The 16,101-nt window shown below is 37.7% G+C and overlaps 1 protein-coding gene across 2 annotated transcripts in view; it reads left to right on the forward strand.

Moving 5' to 3' along the window:
- Positions 1–16,101, forward strand: part of FAF1 (Fas associated factor 1) — a 146,661-nt gene that overhangs the window by 98,772 nt on the left and 31,788 nt on the right. For both annotated transcript variants that reach the window (XM_048943745.1, XM_048943746.1), the window contains exons 13-15: positions 4,244–4,398; positions 13,351–13,487; positions 15,705–15,793. In XM_048943745.1, the coding sequence (XP_048799702.1) occupies positions 4,244–4,398; positions 13,351–13,487; positions 15,705–15,793 (381 nt within the window). The remainder of the gene's footprint in view (positions 1–4,243; positions 4,399–13,350; positions 13,488–15,704; positions 15,794–16,101) is intronic.

Raw genomic sequence — 16,101 nt, forward strand, 5'->3', positions numbered from 1 at the left:
ACGTATGAGTACTTAATTTCCTGAATACCTAGAAGAAAGTATGCTCTTTCTGTGATTTGGCATGTTAAATAAAACCTTATTTTCCTTTCTTTTTTTTTTTCTTCTTCTATGTTATTTTGGTTTTAGCTTGACTATTCCTTCATACAGAGATTTCTGCAGTACAATTTTTATATGTGGTATTCAGAAAGATGTCCCTCATTATTTCAGCTAATGCTTACCATTAGATCCCTTGAAGTAGCCCCTCCTGAGGTTGTCTATGCTAAGGAAGCACCAGCCTCTGCACCTTAAATTCATTCATACTGTCCAGTCTAGTCTGATGCATTTGTTAGCAGTTCTATCCTTTCATCCTGAAGTTAATTCTGAACTTGTGGATAATTACTATTTAGAAATTTTTGCTACAGCATACCAGCTTTGTAATCTCACTGTGTGCCTGCACACCCTTTATTCTGCTTCATTGTTCCTATCAGAAAGGTCAGTGCTGAGAATGGATATCTCTTCAACACTCTCTGTGCTTGATATTCAACTTTATTGAAATTGTCTGCCACATTTTACATTTTCTCCTCTTTCAAAATTTATGATTTGTAGTTTGTATTTGAATTTGCTTTTAATTACTGCTTATTCTTTGCATTATGTAAGCTATCACTACGAGTTCAATTGATTGAAACAGAACAGTATAATAGGATTAAATAGTTGGAACGTGGAAGTAGACTAAATCAGGCCTGAAATAAAACACACCTTTACCTGGGAGAGCAGTTAGACCACTTGAACAGCTTTCCCTTTTTAAAGTTTTTCTTTACTGATGGTTTTACTGAAAAATAGAAAATTAAATTTGAAACTTATTTAGGAATGTCCTGTGCCATGTGTAATGCAAGAGACAATATCAATAGGCTAGAGGGATCATCTCAGTAGGAACACGTAGGGGTACAGTCTAGCTCTGATTGTCTTTACAGCACTAAAAGCTGGCTTCAGCAGGTTCTCTTCTGTTATGTGTAATACAGAGACAAGACTTCCCATAAATAAATCTGTCTGCCTTATTCCTGCTTTGATCCTTTCTCAAAGTAGAAGGCATTCTAAGATGTATTGCCTTGGCGTTGCAGAACTTTTGCATTTTCCTTAGGTAAAAAACTGGCGTTTGATAAAGTAGTATTGCCAAGAAAGCTGAGCATGTGGTCTCTAAGATCACCTTACGTAGGTGAATCACCTGTGCACTTTGAAGGCTTAAAGATGTGCAGATACGTCTGTTATTTTACTATATATAACCTGGAAGAAACTGGTTTTGCTGACTCTTATGGCAGTATTGCTGAAAACAGATCTTTTGATGGCTTAACTCTTAAAGTGCATGAGATATTTTGTACATAAAACCTTTTCACTATGTCACACCTGAGGACTAACAGTAACTTTTCACCATGGGAAAAAAATCGTGCTCTGTATGTAACCCACAAGTCCCTATATTTTTGAGAAACCCAACACAGAGCAGACTAGTGCTGCTTTAATAGGCTTCTTTCCCAGAAATCAGGACTGTTCAACAGTTCAGTAAGCCCATTTTATTTGTATTGACTAACACATTCCCTATTAGTCATCTTAATATCTTAGAATTTAGTCTGTTTGTTTTTTTTAAATCAACAAAAATCTCCTTACAAATATGTATTACCATGGGTTACAAAGAAAAACCTCCCTCCCCTTCCAAAAATCAATTCCATGCCTTTTGCAATAACACATTTGCCAAGAACAAAATACCTTCTATTGAGATTTTTCAAACAGTGTTTCAGTGCCCTGTTCCTCCTGCTCCCACCTCTCATTTGTCCTAGCACTGTGCCTGTGCCCAACCTGAACTTTTTGGGCACATTGTCATACATGAATACAATCTTTATATATGATGGAGTTTTGTCTTTGCCTGACAAGGTTTACTGATGTAACACAAATTACATTCACTTGTAAAGTAGCTCAGTGTAAACATCTTTTGTGTATGTGCCTGTTTTGTTTACTAAAATTTGTCCCTAAATCTTTGAACCTAAAACTGTACATATTTTGAAACATTCAGTTGTGTGGAATCTCATATTTAACAGTTTCATGGGGTTGTTTCTTTGGAACTAAAAGTGTTTCTCAAGAGCCTTTTTTTCTACCCTCTCCCCATGAAAAGAGGAGAGCAAAGCCATCCGCTTACCACAAAGCAGTGCCACCACAAAGGAAAGATTAAGGGTTTAGAGAGAGGTCAATATGGGTTTTTCTCTAACTAAACACTTTCCTAAAGTTTCCTTGTGGAAAAAATAATGAAGTCATCTCAGAGTTTTTAAAGAATTTTTATTTCTTTTTCACCGTCTGCATTTGCTTGTCTTCTCAGCATGGATGTTTAATCTTTCTAGGCTTTGTGAATTGGTCCAAATGAATAAGTGGTGAGCTGTCTCTCTAGGAGCTAGAGGCTTATTCTATGGCCCTAATCACTGAGTAAACACATCTTTGCCCTCCCTCTCTTACAAGTGCTATATAATAGTCGAGATTCTAGCACAGTAACCTGGATATTGCAGGGATCGACGCTTTGAAATGCAGAATGGCTGATCCTCAGAAACAGACAGTGCCTGATCTTCCCCTGCCTCTTTCTTCTTTTTAAATTAAATATCACCACAGAAATGCTGTTTTATTGCTTGATATTGAGCATTAGTGCCCTGGATTTTCAAGTTTAGTTTCAGTCAACATTGTTGGCTGCTCTTGTATGGATCTCTGCATGTTGGGCTCATTAATGGCCCTTCTTGGCACATGTGTACTTGGTTCTGAAGAACATTTAAATTAAGTTAGACAAACATTAATGCAAATTACTAATCCCTTTCCCAAAGTCTAATGTTCAAGTGTATTCTTCTTTTTATAAACAGCCATTAGATTTTATCCAAAGCTAGTCTTGGAGGTTGTAGCTTTCAAGTTTTTTTTAAATAGAAAATTTGTCTCAAAATTGCCTCCCGTGTTTTGCCATATCTGTCTTACTTATAATGAAGAGATTTCAAATGACCTTTAAATAAAAGTCTGAAAATACCATTCACTAGATGGCCTAAGAAAGTATTTTCAAGGAAGGTTTTAAAATGTGGTGGTGGCTGTGAGTGGAACATTGCAGTTTTCTGAATGCTGTTTGTAATTGATTGATTACCACATATGGGGTTGTGATCCTTTTCTAGCTTATAGTTTTCCTATATTTTTCCAAATTTGCATTCTTGTCTTGTGTACACATAGACTCCGTTTCCAGAAAGTATCATGGGGGCACAGCACAGCTGTATGCTGCTGCCTGTGACATTCAAATATGACTTGATGGAATTTCAGAAAAAGTAAGGCAAAGTTTTTCTGGTTTTGGGAGACACAAACACCATCTCCAGCATCTAGTCTTTATGACATAGCAACTATGGTGAGATATATCAGAGCTCAGAAATGCAGAGTGGGATTCTCTCATCTGATCTGTTACCCTTCTCTAGAGGTGATGGCTTGTGAGGAGCAGCTGTGGTCCCTTGGTTTGATCAGACCAGGGAAGAGGATATTCTGTGATTCTGAAGCTGCTTTCCTTACCTGTCCTACATGCTTGCAGTGCTAGGACAGATGCCTTCCTGCTCAGCTCAGAGATGTAGCCAGCCAGACTGGTGTGTGGCCTTTTGACCGCACATGGGCTTACAAAGCAGGTGAGACGTGGATGTGCCTTAGGCCTCCCCACACCATACGACTGCATGGAGAGCTGCCAAAACATCCAGCATGCAGCATCACAGGCCTTGGGACTGTGGGCAGTTCTGCAGTTACTTGATTTCCTCTTTTGTTTGGCTACAGATGGGATGATAATAATACACTGTCATTTTTTTAAGGCTGTGTAAATTGTATTTGTTAAGAATGTTAGACTTTGCTGTGTTAAGGGGTGTATTCATTGAGCAGGGAATTGTTCCAAGTGTTATCTTTATTGGATAGCTAGCCAAAAAAGTTCAAGCATTTTTTTAAGCTAAGTCTTTTAATGCAATTTTTGCTTTTGTATTGAGGTGTTGTTTTCAATGTTCAAAGTTTATATTGTGGTGCCTGAAATAAAAGTTTTAGGAAGAGGGATGGACGGTTTGCCTTGAAATCCATTGTTGTTATTTTTTTTAGTGTGTGCACTTGGAGGCACTCAGCACCTTCAGTAAATGCCATTGGGTGCACTGATGTACAAATCTGCAGCAGTGATTTTATTTTACTAAACAGTGAGGAAATGTTCTCTGTTCAATCTTTTCTCATGTCTTTTCAGAGAAAGCTTCTTGCTATCTACCTCCACCATGATGAAAGCGTACTAACCAACGTCTTCTGCTCACAAATGCTGTGTGCTGAATCTATTGTCTCATATCTGAGTCAGAACTTCATTACCTGGGCGTGGGACATGACAAAAGAAGCAAACAGGGCAAGGTAAGGCTCTTTGGACTGTAAGTGGAAAAGCTTGTCTCTGTGTCACCTCTGTGTATCATATGTCTTGTTGCTTGGTATTTATTTGAATTAAAAACTTGCTTGTTCATAGCTGATCAGTGAAATCGTGCTGTCTGATATGCATTAGGAATTGAGCCTTCTTTGTTTTCATTTCAAATTGACTTATTCCTGAATAGGAAAAATAGTTCAATAAATAATAATAATAAAAATAGTTCCTTTTATTGCTTCAGAGTTTATTCTGCAAATGTGTGGGAACCATTTCTTCAACATGTGTATTGTAGTGCAGGTATATACTACACTGCTACTGCATATGTAGGACTGTCTGGGTAATGCTTTGGAATAACTACTTTTATTAGTGAAGTCTTGCTTTGTGTAAAAACAACATTAATTTGGTAAATGCATATTAAAAACGGATTAGAAAAAGAAATTAAAGCTTAACTGTATCTTAGGCCATCATGCTACTGCTTTGTAAAGGAGCTAAAACATCATAGATCACACTTCCTTCTACTTCCTTCTACTTCTTTTTGGGTGTTACCATCAAATTTTCATACCTTAATGCATTTCTCTCCTTTAGTTATTTAGCAGTTGATCATAAACTGTTGAAAATACCAATTTTATGACTATTTCTAGAAATTGGGCCTGTCTGGTTTTCTGACTCGGCTGCTGTTTCATCACCCTTGCTTATACAGAAGGCTACTTGGATTTTCTAATGCTTCACGTATATTACTGTACTGTGATAATTATTCTACCATGGGAACAAAAGATGCAGCAGTCCTTTGGCCTGGGATAAAGAAGCAATTTTTTACATAATTCCATTGATTAATGAGTAATTAAAAGTATATCTTTCCTTATTTTCCTTGTGATTTGCTAGAAATTGGCTATTGCTGTATAACATTCATGCATTCATATTCTTAAATATTTAAATTATAGCTAATGTTTCTTTACATCAAGTTGGCAAGGGAGAACAGAACAATCTCCTTGTCTAACAGTATGCTTTATAAATGACTCGTGTTTCATAGGAATTCCTCATTAGATCTTCTGCGTTTTGTCACTGTATGAATCTGTGTTTATGATCCTAGTTTAATTTAGTCTAAAGAGAGTTGAAGATTGTTGGGACAAAAACAAACAGGAAAGGGAAAGAGAGGAATAAGAAACATCTAGAGTCTTTCACCAAATACATAGACGGGAGACTTGCTTAAGTCTTTTGGTATTGCCATTCATTGGCAGTAAGGAGCCTCCTCCTTTTCTTTTATCCCACAACTTGGTGTAGAAGGAAACACTATTTCTAAACCATCTGTAGTGGCTAAGTTCAGCTGACTACCTGCTGTTCTATTGTTTGGTTTTCTATTTAATTCTCTAGTTTCTTTTATTTTACAATGACAAAAAATTGCAGTGTAGTTTCTTTTGAAAAACTGTGTTTGAGGGGTTTTTTTATGACTGACGATCAACAGCCATGTAATTGCTTTGTTGTGTTTTACTAAAGAAATCTATTAAGTAGCACAACTTTGATACACTAGTAATAAGAGTTTGCAGGTTACAGAGACACCTGTGGTGACCAAAGCGACAGAAGCTGCTTATTAGAAAGAGCCTGTACAGCTGTGTCCTATTAACTCCTTATGACACTTCTTAAAACACAAAATAAAGGGCTTGTTTAAGTCTTTATAGCTATTCTCAATGAACCTGGTCACCAATTGTGTAGTACGATAGGGATTTTAAGCCTCTTTTTTTTTCCTTCTTTCTATTAACAGCAGCAAAGAAACTGTCGTATTAACAGTGAGGTCAAAAAATATTAAGGGGTGAACAAGGCAGGCTGGCTTGAATTGGAATAATTTGTCATTTATGCTTAGTATCTCGTCCTACTCCTGCGATTTCTTTAGAGGGAGGTGTATGGTGCTTCTGTCCCTCTTTGGAGAGTGCCAGTGCACTGTAGGCATTCCCATAAATAAATATGCAGTACCTCTGTTTAATTACTACCCTCCATTATGCAGCATAATGACAGTGCTCCTGGAGTACTCTGTTCTGTTTCCCCACAAATATGGTTGCACATAGCTTTGTTTGAAAGGTGAGAAAACAAGAGGAACTGTTACTTTTTTTTCACGTTTTCTGAAAAGTAATGTAATCCAAAAGCTACTTACTGGTTCTAGTAGAGTGGCATTAAAGCCAAGCCAGCATGGGAAAGCAGGAGGGATTGGGTCAACTTTTTTTGTACCCATAATTAGTAATACTTCAGTGTGAGTACTAGGACAGGTTTTCAGTCCTGTAGATGGACTTCTTTAGAAGTATTTATGCTTCAGCTTTTTGAGACTCAAAAGGGAAAAGAGTAAGCTACAGACATAACTTCTACATTCTTCTTGTATTCCTTTCAAGTTGGGATGAATCTCGAGCTTAACAATCACTCTTTGGCTTGCCACATGAAGATTGGCTACTGTGCCACTCTCAAGCAGCAGAAATGCAGTTAGAAGTAGTAGTGTCTGCAGTAGTAGTAGTGCCTGCCCATAGTAGCACTTTGGGCCAGGGTGCAGCAGCCCACCAGCTGCACTGGGGCATTGCATGGGCTGAGTACTGCCTTGAATTTCCACAGGGTTTCTGGGAGAGCTCATCTGCAGGGCTGGACGGGAGCAGCTGTAGTTCTGACACCATAGGTCTTCAGAGAGTTGTCTGAACACCATTACTAGGAAATAATTTTGTGCTTGTGTGTGTATAGTGGGCATATGTGTGTATGTATGTGTGCAAGCACATGTGTAACTACTTTTGTTAATTCATTAATATATATTAACGTAATACATGTACTGGGTATAAATATATGTATATAATGAATATTCATAAATACACAAATACCTACACCTGCACACTTGCTTTTATGCTTGTACACAGAGCATTTACAAATACAGCTTATGCATAATATTAACAGGTTTCCAAAGTACATGTTTGCTGAGCAAAGCAATGCCCAAACCATAAAACAGCACCTCAAATGTCAGTAGGCAGCTTTTCAGCTTTTGCTATCTTTGCCCTTGGGTGCTGTATTTCAAGGTGTTGCCAGCTTTCCTCAGCTCTGATGACAGGTACTTGTTAGTTCTAATGTTCAAATGATAGTTTTTCTTTTTGCTTAAGCTTAGGAAAGAGTTAATTGACCAAAGTGCTTCTCAGCAGCATGTTGTCTTCACCTGCAATTTCCGTCATCAGGTAATTAGCCATATTCACAGCTGCTGACCCTTGATACTAACCTACTGAATGATGCATGCCTGGATGAAGACCAGTTGACCATACTTCTCTAGCTCCCCAATCCTATTAGATCCTTCAGCAAATGTATTGCAGGTGTGGGGTCTGACAGTGCAGGGCTTGGTGAGTTAATTTCTCACTGCCTCCTGACGAGTGGCCGTAGATATGTTGGTTGCAAAACTGTTGGCTTGTTCTTTGGGTATCAAATCCTTAACAGGTTTCACAGAACAGTGTGAAAACCTTATCTAGTGTATTTTGTAATATTTAATTTACTTTAATAGCAATACGGTGTGAGTCCATAAAAACAGGTCAAAAGTCTAATTAATGTTTTAAAAATAAAGGATCGCAAGCACCAGGCGAGTTTGTTATTTTCTGTATGGTTTGTTTTGAGGAGGAAGAGGAAAGAAGGTGAGGAGGGAACCCTTCTGTTCCATGATTACATCCCACCCGCTCATTTTCTCCTTTTCTCCTTTGCTTTTGATTTTAGTGGCGGTCTTAACAGAATGTCAAGATCAATTTGCAGCATGGTTTAACTCAAGGTTTGCATTCTGCCAACAGCAATTGTCCTAACGAACAATGCCGTGTGTTTTTGTAACTTCAGAAGCTTTTAGAAGGCTCATGGCAAGGGCAGCATCTAATGACTTTATTAGTGTAGGGTTTCAAAATGGGCTCAGTAATTGTTCACATCTCTTTGTCATCTAGTCATAATTACTGCATAGTATTGTTCAGGGTTGCACTTGTGAATAGTTTCCTAATAGCACTGAAATGAAGAAAAAAGGAAAAGGATAAAAGGTGATTGTCTCTTTAGACAGGGAACAAAACAGCCTGTATACAGATGATGGTTAAACTGTTTATTATATGCCCACTAGAAAAGGTAAACTATCCTTCTTTAAATATTTATATACTTCAAGGTAATTCCATGGTACTAATCTACAAATGCCCAAATTTGGAAAAGTACAAGGCAGTACAGAATATAGAATGCATTTTAATTTGGTTGTGATTAGGAAGATATGGACGTTTCTGTAATATTCAGCTATAAATAGGAAGTGGTCTCTCTGTTTACTTGATTGAAGTTATGAACTTGTGAAAATGCTTTAAGGTCATCTGAAAAAAATTACTGAAGCTCCAGAAACTAACTATGGATACATTTGCAAGTGTATATTTTAAGTTCCCATTATAAAAACAAATCCTAAAGCAACTTCTGTCCTGCTGTATTCAAATTGCGGCGTGTTGTACTTCTTGAACAGAAAATGGGAAGAAATCAACTTCTGTACCATCCTGTGTAAGAACTGCAGGCAGAAGAATGTGTAGACAAGGCAGAGCTGTTGAGCTGCCTTGAGATAGAAGAAAGAACTCATTCACAGGTCCATTTAAACACAGGATTCCACAATTGCACCAGTGAAGTCTAATGCCAGGTGGAATGGGAGCTCTAGAGAAACTGAGCTGTGTCTATGAGGGTGTCTAAAACAACCATCAGAAGTCATTCAGCTGGCAGAGTCAGAATTTGTACTAAAATTCAGCTGGAAGGCACGGCTGAATCTCCTTAGTACTGCAGAGCACCTGGAGGGGTGTCTGTCTGACACCCCACTCTGCAGAAGTGTGGGTGTCTGTCCTCCTTGGGTTAAAATGATTCTGTTTTGAGTTCTCTGCTCTCCTCTTTGTTACCACTCTGACTGTCAGCAGGTGTCAGAGAGCTGTAGATAACAGTGTTTAGTCCATACCTGGCCAGAAGGCTCGAATGTACTGCGTCATTCCTGACCCATGGCTGTCAGATCTGATCTTTGATGTGAGGGAGATTTCTCAGCAGCTCTTCTCAACTACTTCCAGTAGTTGGCTTTCACTGCATTTAGGCAGTTCTCACTGATATTTCACCTGAGTTTATCTTATAGCAATCAGTGACAATTAAATCTTGGTGCACTCTGGTTTTTACTGGTGTACTGTGCCTAAAACTGCTTTCTTAGTACTAAATAAGAAAGAGGATTATTTCATGTTGTGCAAACCATGCTTCTGATTACTCACTCCAGCGTCTTCTTCACATCATGAATTTTTCTTCCTCCCGATCTACTTGATTCTTGCTCTGTATTTGTGGAGCTCTTTTGCTTGGAGAGTTTCAGTGGCTGTGTTGAATTGCATTTATCACATTGTTTCTCTGATTTTCGAAGATTATTCTTTTACAGACTCCTAGTATGCTTGTAGCTTCTCCCGCTTCACTACCATGTATAAACTGTTTTTAACTAGGCTAATGGTAGAGCTAACTAACAGTCTTAGATATTCCTTAGCAAATCATGCTGTGTGTCTTTCTTTACAACAGACTGATGGAAACAACCACTGAAAGGCAAGTGCATCCTTAGGTTTCCATTTTTAGCACAGCATTTGAGCAAGGGGTGCAGATACATTTCATTTATACTTTTACCAGTAATTTTTCCTGGTGTCACTGACATCCGAAGGAATGGATTAATGAGTTTCTAGCTAGATGTATTTTAGACTGAACAGAGTTATAAGGTATTTACCTAATCTGTGTGAACCTGACAGGATGAAATTAGATCTTCCACACTGTATGAAGAGTTAGATAATCCACTCATCTAAGCTTTACTTTTGCATAAAGAAAAGGTGGCTAAAATCATGTTTTTTACGTCTGAATCCCTGGATGTTTTGCTTAGGGATACTGAAGAGAATATCCACACCATTTGATTCAGGCTGCTTTATAAACCTTTAGACCATACCTTGTGTCTGTTGTTTATCATCCTTTGTATTTGAGTCAACAGCCGTGACCCCCCCAGTGTGGGTAGGACATTAACTCTGTATCATGATGGCTGTGGATAGCAAGCTTATTTAAATATACCACTTCCTGCCCTCAACTTTTACTTTTTTTAAAATGTAAATACCTTATACAAAAATGTTATTTTTACATTAACATTTTAATGAGTTTTATGTTGATTTTGCACAGTATATAATTATTATTAAAAATAATCAGGAACATTGCATGTTTAATATTCATCATTGTTTTCCTCACACTCAAAAAAAGAAATCTCATCTTTTTCACAGCCATTTCTGAAGTTTTGAAGTTTCTAAGAAGTAAGGTTAGCCTTGGGAAGCACCTGTCTGTAAATAAAGCCCCCTTTTTCCACCCAGTGTCATCTGAGTTGTGGGCTGAACATAATTTCAGACTGACAGGGAATAAATGTTTTGGAAGAAGTTACCATCACTGTGAAGAAGTCTTTCCCCATGTTTGTATGGAGCTTCCTGTGTTCCAGTTTGTGCCCGTTGCCTTTTGGCCAATCTCTGGGCACCACCCATAGCAGCCTGGCCACATTCACTTGATTCCTACCCATTAAAGTATATGGAGGTCTCTCAGAGATCAAAAGCTTCCTGGAGATCAGTAAGTCTCGAGGTCTGAGATAACACTTTGGCCAATGAACACTTTGGCCAAAAGTGGCCACTTTTATTCTTAAAAATTAAAGCTGCATGTTCTCATAAGAACCACATTATTGCTAAATCCATGTGTTTGCAAAGCTATATGCAACATATCTACGATCAGGAGCTCCTATAGACCATAAACTGGAGATGTAACAAATGTTCCCTTTGCTTTTGAGGCTCAGTAATATTTAAAACCTTTTTCAGTGGATTTTTGAAGCTGTTATTTTTCTGTAATTGTCACTCTAGAAGCTTTTTAAAAGTAAAATTAAGTTGCATTTTATGATGGAATTACATGAAAATGTAATGCCAGGGGTATATTTCAGTATCACTTGTTCTATATTAGCTGTTAGGAAATGGTCTCATCCGGGAAACTTTTGTACAAGATGTAAGAAGCATGAGAGCTCTCTTGCAGGCTGTCACAAATTGTTTTGGTCCTATTCACGTATTTCTGAAGATAGTAAATATTAGTAAAAGTAGATTTTTTGCTAGATATGAATATGGGAACAAGTAAAAAGGTCAGCAATTACAGAATTGAGAAAGGCTGAAAAGAAAAAAAGAAAAAAAAGGCAAAATTAATGTAGTTGCAAAATCTATTAAAAGGCATTAGGTCAAATGGAAGGGTGATCATGAATAAAAGTCCTGTTCCTAGCCGTGTATTAAACAGAAAGGAAGAGATGTTCTGAGGAGTAGCTCAGCACTCACGTAGCACTGCCCTGCTATGGCTGGTGTGTGTGAGCGATTCCTGGTGAGCAGGAGCCATGCAGTGCAGGCGCTGGAGGCTGCTGGTGGTATCTCCTCATTCAGCTTTGCATCTCCAAACTACCCATACATTTCTTATTGGCTTTCCTATGTTTTACTTCAATGGGCACGTGGAGTCATATCTGCCAGTGACGTTTACGGCCTTGAAGAGCTTGCTGGCTACCCCTGCTTCATGGAATCGTAGACTCACAGAATGGATTGAGCTGGAATGGAGCTTAAAGCCCATCTTGTTCCAACCCTCCTGCTATGGGCAGGGTTGCCACCCACCAGACTGGGCTGCCCTGCAGTCATAGCTGTACTCCAGAATGAGGTCAGAAGGGTATTTTATACTTTCAGTGCCTCAAAGAGGCTCCGTGTTGTACTCAGGAGGCTTCTCAGTTTTTAGAGATTTTATTAGGTTTAATATATGTTGATTAAAAAAAAAATACCTTTTTGAATCTTTTCGGTATCTTTTGAGAAGAAATGACTTAGAGTGCTTGACATTTTAATGCAGTCTGTCTTTTCAAATAGATTTGGCTTTTAATGCATGTGACAACAGGACTTTGCTCTTCAGTTAGAGCATACATTTCCGAGTAGTTGTTACCTAAAATATTATCATAAGGCATAAGAAAACACACGATTTAAGTTGCCTTTCATGAACATAATTAAGAATTAATAAGCCTGTACCAGTGGCTAGTCCTCAGAATTTCCACTGTTTTGCCTTTTGTGACCCGTGTTATTAAAAGTCCATTATTTTTACAGACTTTATTAAATTGGATCTTATTAAAGCATTCTATATTTGCATTTGGTCTTTCATAATTCATTATTATTATGACATTTACTTTTTACCATCAGATCTGAAAACATATCATAAGCTACCCTTTTCTCTTGAAAGAAATGCTAATTTCAAACAGTCCTCTAATGGAAGAGAAAAGCTTTATCAGTTTTTTCATTTATTCAAGATCGTGTTAAGAATACTAATGCTAGACTTCTGTATGCTAATATCCAAGAGCTTTTTTGGTCAAAAGCTTAGAATTATTGTTTTTAGACCACACTGCAAAGTGTGTCACTGACAGGGCACTGGTACAAAAGAAAAGACAATTTTGAAGCACCCTTTAATTCTCTGACTGATAAAAACGTTTTCTTAAATTGTGCTTTCATATGAAATTACACTGTTTTGATACTTTCTCATGTTCTCCAGGTAATATCTTAGTTCTTCTTTGGAAGTTTTTAGCAATTCATTTAGCATGATTTTTCTTGGGGGGGTTGGTTTTGTATTACAGCTTGCGCAGCACTGTAGCAGAAAATGGGATTCTCCATTGAATAAATCCCCATCTCTCCTAGTTACTGTTTCAATGTAGGCAATCTGTAGTCTATCATATTTGTAAATATTTTCATAATTTAATCATAAAAAGGGATCAGGCACTCTAGAATTGAACACAGAAGCCTACATGTTAAGCAGTGGCACTCAATTGAACTGCTGAATAGCGTGAGTATTTTTTAAACAGTGACTTCAAAACCAACTCCCCTGTGTTAACTGCCTTTTTTTCCCCCATGTAGGTTTCTGACAATGTGCACAAGACACTTCGGGAGTGTTGTAGCCCAAACAATTCGAACTCAGAAGACGGATCAGTTTCCACTTTTCCTTATTATTATGGGAAAACGATCATCTAATGAAGTATTGAATGTAATACAAGGTACAGCTCTTGCTTTATATTGAAAATAACTCTGAAGTGGGTATTGAAAGTGTTTGAAGACATCCTTGTAACTGTTTCTTTTCTTAAGATGTTCAGAAAGTGAATTTATCACACCCAAGAAACCTGCAGTTTCTGTGCTGTAAAAGGCTTTATTATTCACAAGGTGTTCTTTGGCATACTGTTAGAGGTTGAATTTGCCATGAGTGATGTACTTTAGGTTTCATACTTTTAAAAGTAGAAACCAAATCTCCCAAACCAAGAGTTACTTGTAGTTTTCCAAACACATAACCAGATAAATCCCTGAGTTTTCAAAATATTTTCTCTGGGATTTTCTGTGTTGCACCAGCATCGTTCTGTTCTGTGAGTAGCTCCTTGTCAATGTGCCGACTCCAGTTGTGTGCAGTGGGATAATATTTGAGCATCAGTTGCTCTGTCGGACCTGCCTGTGATGTTGAGATCCCAAACAGGATCAGAACTTGAAGTTGCTGATAGAATTTCATATGAACTAAGCTCTCTGGCTGAACGTGAGCAGTTCTCTGCAGCATTGCTGTGCTCCTATTTCTGGCAGTGACTCCGGTGTGGAACGCCCTTCAGCTGTTCTCAGTAACTCTTCAAATTAAAATGCATCACAGGATGGGTGCCTCCCATTTCTTCTTCCTCCACAAGGTTGTGTTCATGACACTGTGTTTTTCTTTATTCTTTTTATCCAGAAGTTCTTATTCTAATATCCTTACTTTTCTGAGGAAATTCACCCTGAGGAAATGCTGCCTTTTACAGGCAGTGTAACTGTTTCTTTCTGCTTGTGAGATCAGTCATTTTCTTGAGGAATTTGCAGTGCTCGTTCCTGTGGCCAAAGCAATTAATTTTACATGGATTTTTGTCTCTTTAGTGCAAAGTACAGCACAACACTGATTCACAGTATGCCTATTAATTATTAAAAAAGTAATAAATAAAAAAAATTTAAAAACATAACAAAGAACATAGTAATTTTCTTGTTTTTATAACTCCTTACCATTGTTGAGCATTTGTATAACCTGAAGCACCTGTATTATCCCACTCTAGTCAGTGGTGCCTACTGACTTGAATTACTCAGCTGTCTGAAAAAATTGGTAGCTTGGAGCAATAAAATAATGTAGTTTTATATTAAGAAATGATTCAAATTATTTCATTGCATTCACTAAGTTTTAATTGTGTGTGTTTAAATAACTTTAGCACTGAAGTGATAATCAGTTTCAACCTTAAATACATTTATCCCTGGATTCAAATTCTATCAAACCCAAATGTTCTGTGCTTGTTACTTTCCCACGAATTGGGACGTTGGTATCTCTAACTGTTTATCCACAAATGAATGGTATTCTCTGGAGTCATGCATGTTGTAGCACTCGGGATAAAATTTTCCACTAAGGTAGCAAATGCTAGAAATAGGAACAATGAGGGCCTTTCAGGGCAGGGTGAGAAGGCACTGTTTGCAGAAGAGATACAGCAACGCAGAAACTTAAGTCCTAAAGGCATTTATTGAAATGCAGGCTGCCAAAGGTTGCTTTTGCTTTCTATTTTTTACTGGGGTTGGAAACTGGGGGTATGGTTTTGTTTTCTTTATTGGTACTGTTGCTTCTGGTTAGGGTACTCCTTGTAAAATTTTGACCATCGTTGTCAGCATAAATGTAGCTCTTAATGGCTTTGTTCTCAGTGTCCAAAGACTGTTTAAGTTGGCAGATGCCATTCGTTTATAGCAAATTTCTCACAAAGAAATAATCATAGCTTTGAAGTACACTCTGGTCCTGAGACTAAGAGAAACCAAGGTCTGAGAGCATCTTGGTAGGGAGTTAAAATAATATTTCAGTCTTACTGAAAACCAAACACACACTGCTAGAAAAACATAAGGAGGGCTGGGGTTAGGGTTGCCCTGGTTTTATTCAAGAATTCTAAGCCTGTAAAAATCATGTCAAGGAGCCACAGGTGTAATACTTCTCTCTAACATGCAAAATATAAACCAATATTTCAGACCTGGGCCACTCAAAATTTTAGCCTGTAGTCAATATCTGCTTGCAAAAACAATTCTGAATTTTCAGTTAAAGTGATTCTACTGAGATATTTGAGATATTTCTTCTGTCTTTTTTGAACTGGCTCTTTCTTACAGAACAATTCTGAGATGACTTATTTTATTTTTTAATAACTTTAATGCTATGAATTTCTGTGGTCCTCCTTTGTTGCTAGGTAACACGACAGTGGATGAGCTGATGATGAGGCTGATGGCTGCAATGGAGATCTTCAGTGCCCAGCAGCAGGAGGATATAAAGGATGAGGTGAGAGTTGAAAGTTATTGCAGATGCCTGCTGGCTTCCAAAAGTCATTGGGGATGCAAAAATAACCAAATGTCTCTTTAGCCAATGAAGTTGGGTATGGCACATTTTAATGTGCCTCTTCTGATACCTGGGATAAAAATAATGTCTCTTTTGTGTATGTAGTTAGGTCTCTTTCAAAAAGAAAACCTCCTCCGTACTGGTTTATTGTTACTTTCATATTTGTTTCCTTTCTCTGATTATTAGTCATGAGCAACTCTTTGCTTTTGCAGTGGAATATGCTCATAGAAGGAAACAGCAATCAGATTTTC

This window comes from Lagopus muta, chromosome 5 (assembly GCF_023343835.1).
Source record: "Lagopus muta isolate bLagMut1 chromosome 5, bLagMut1 primary, whole genome shotgun sequence".
NCBI lineage: Eukaryota > Metazoa > Chordata > Aves > Galliformes > Phasianidae > Lagopus > Lagopus muta.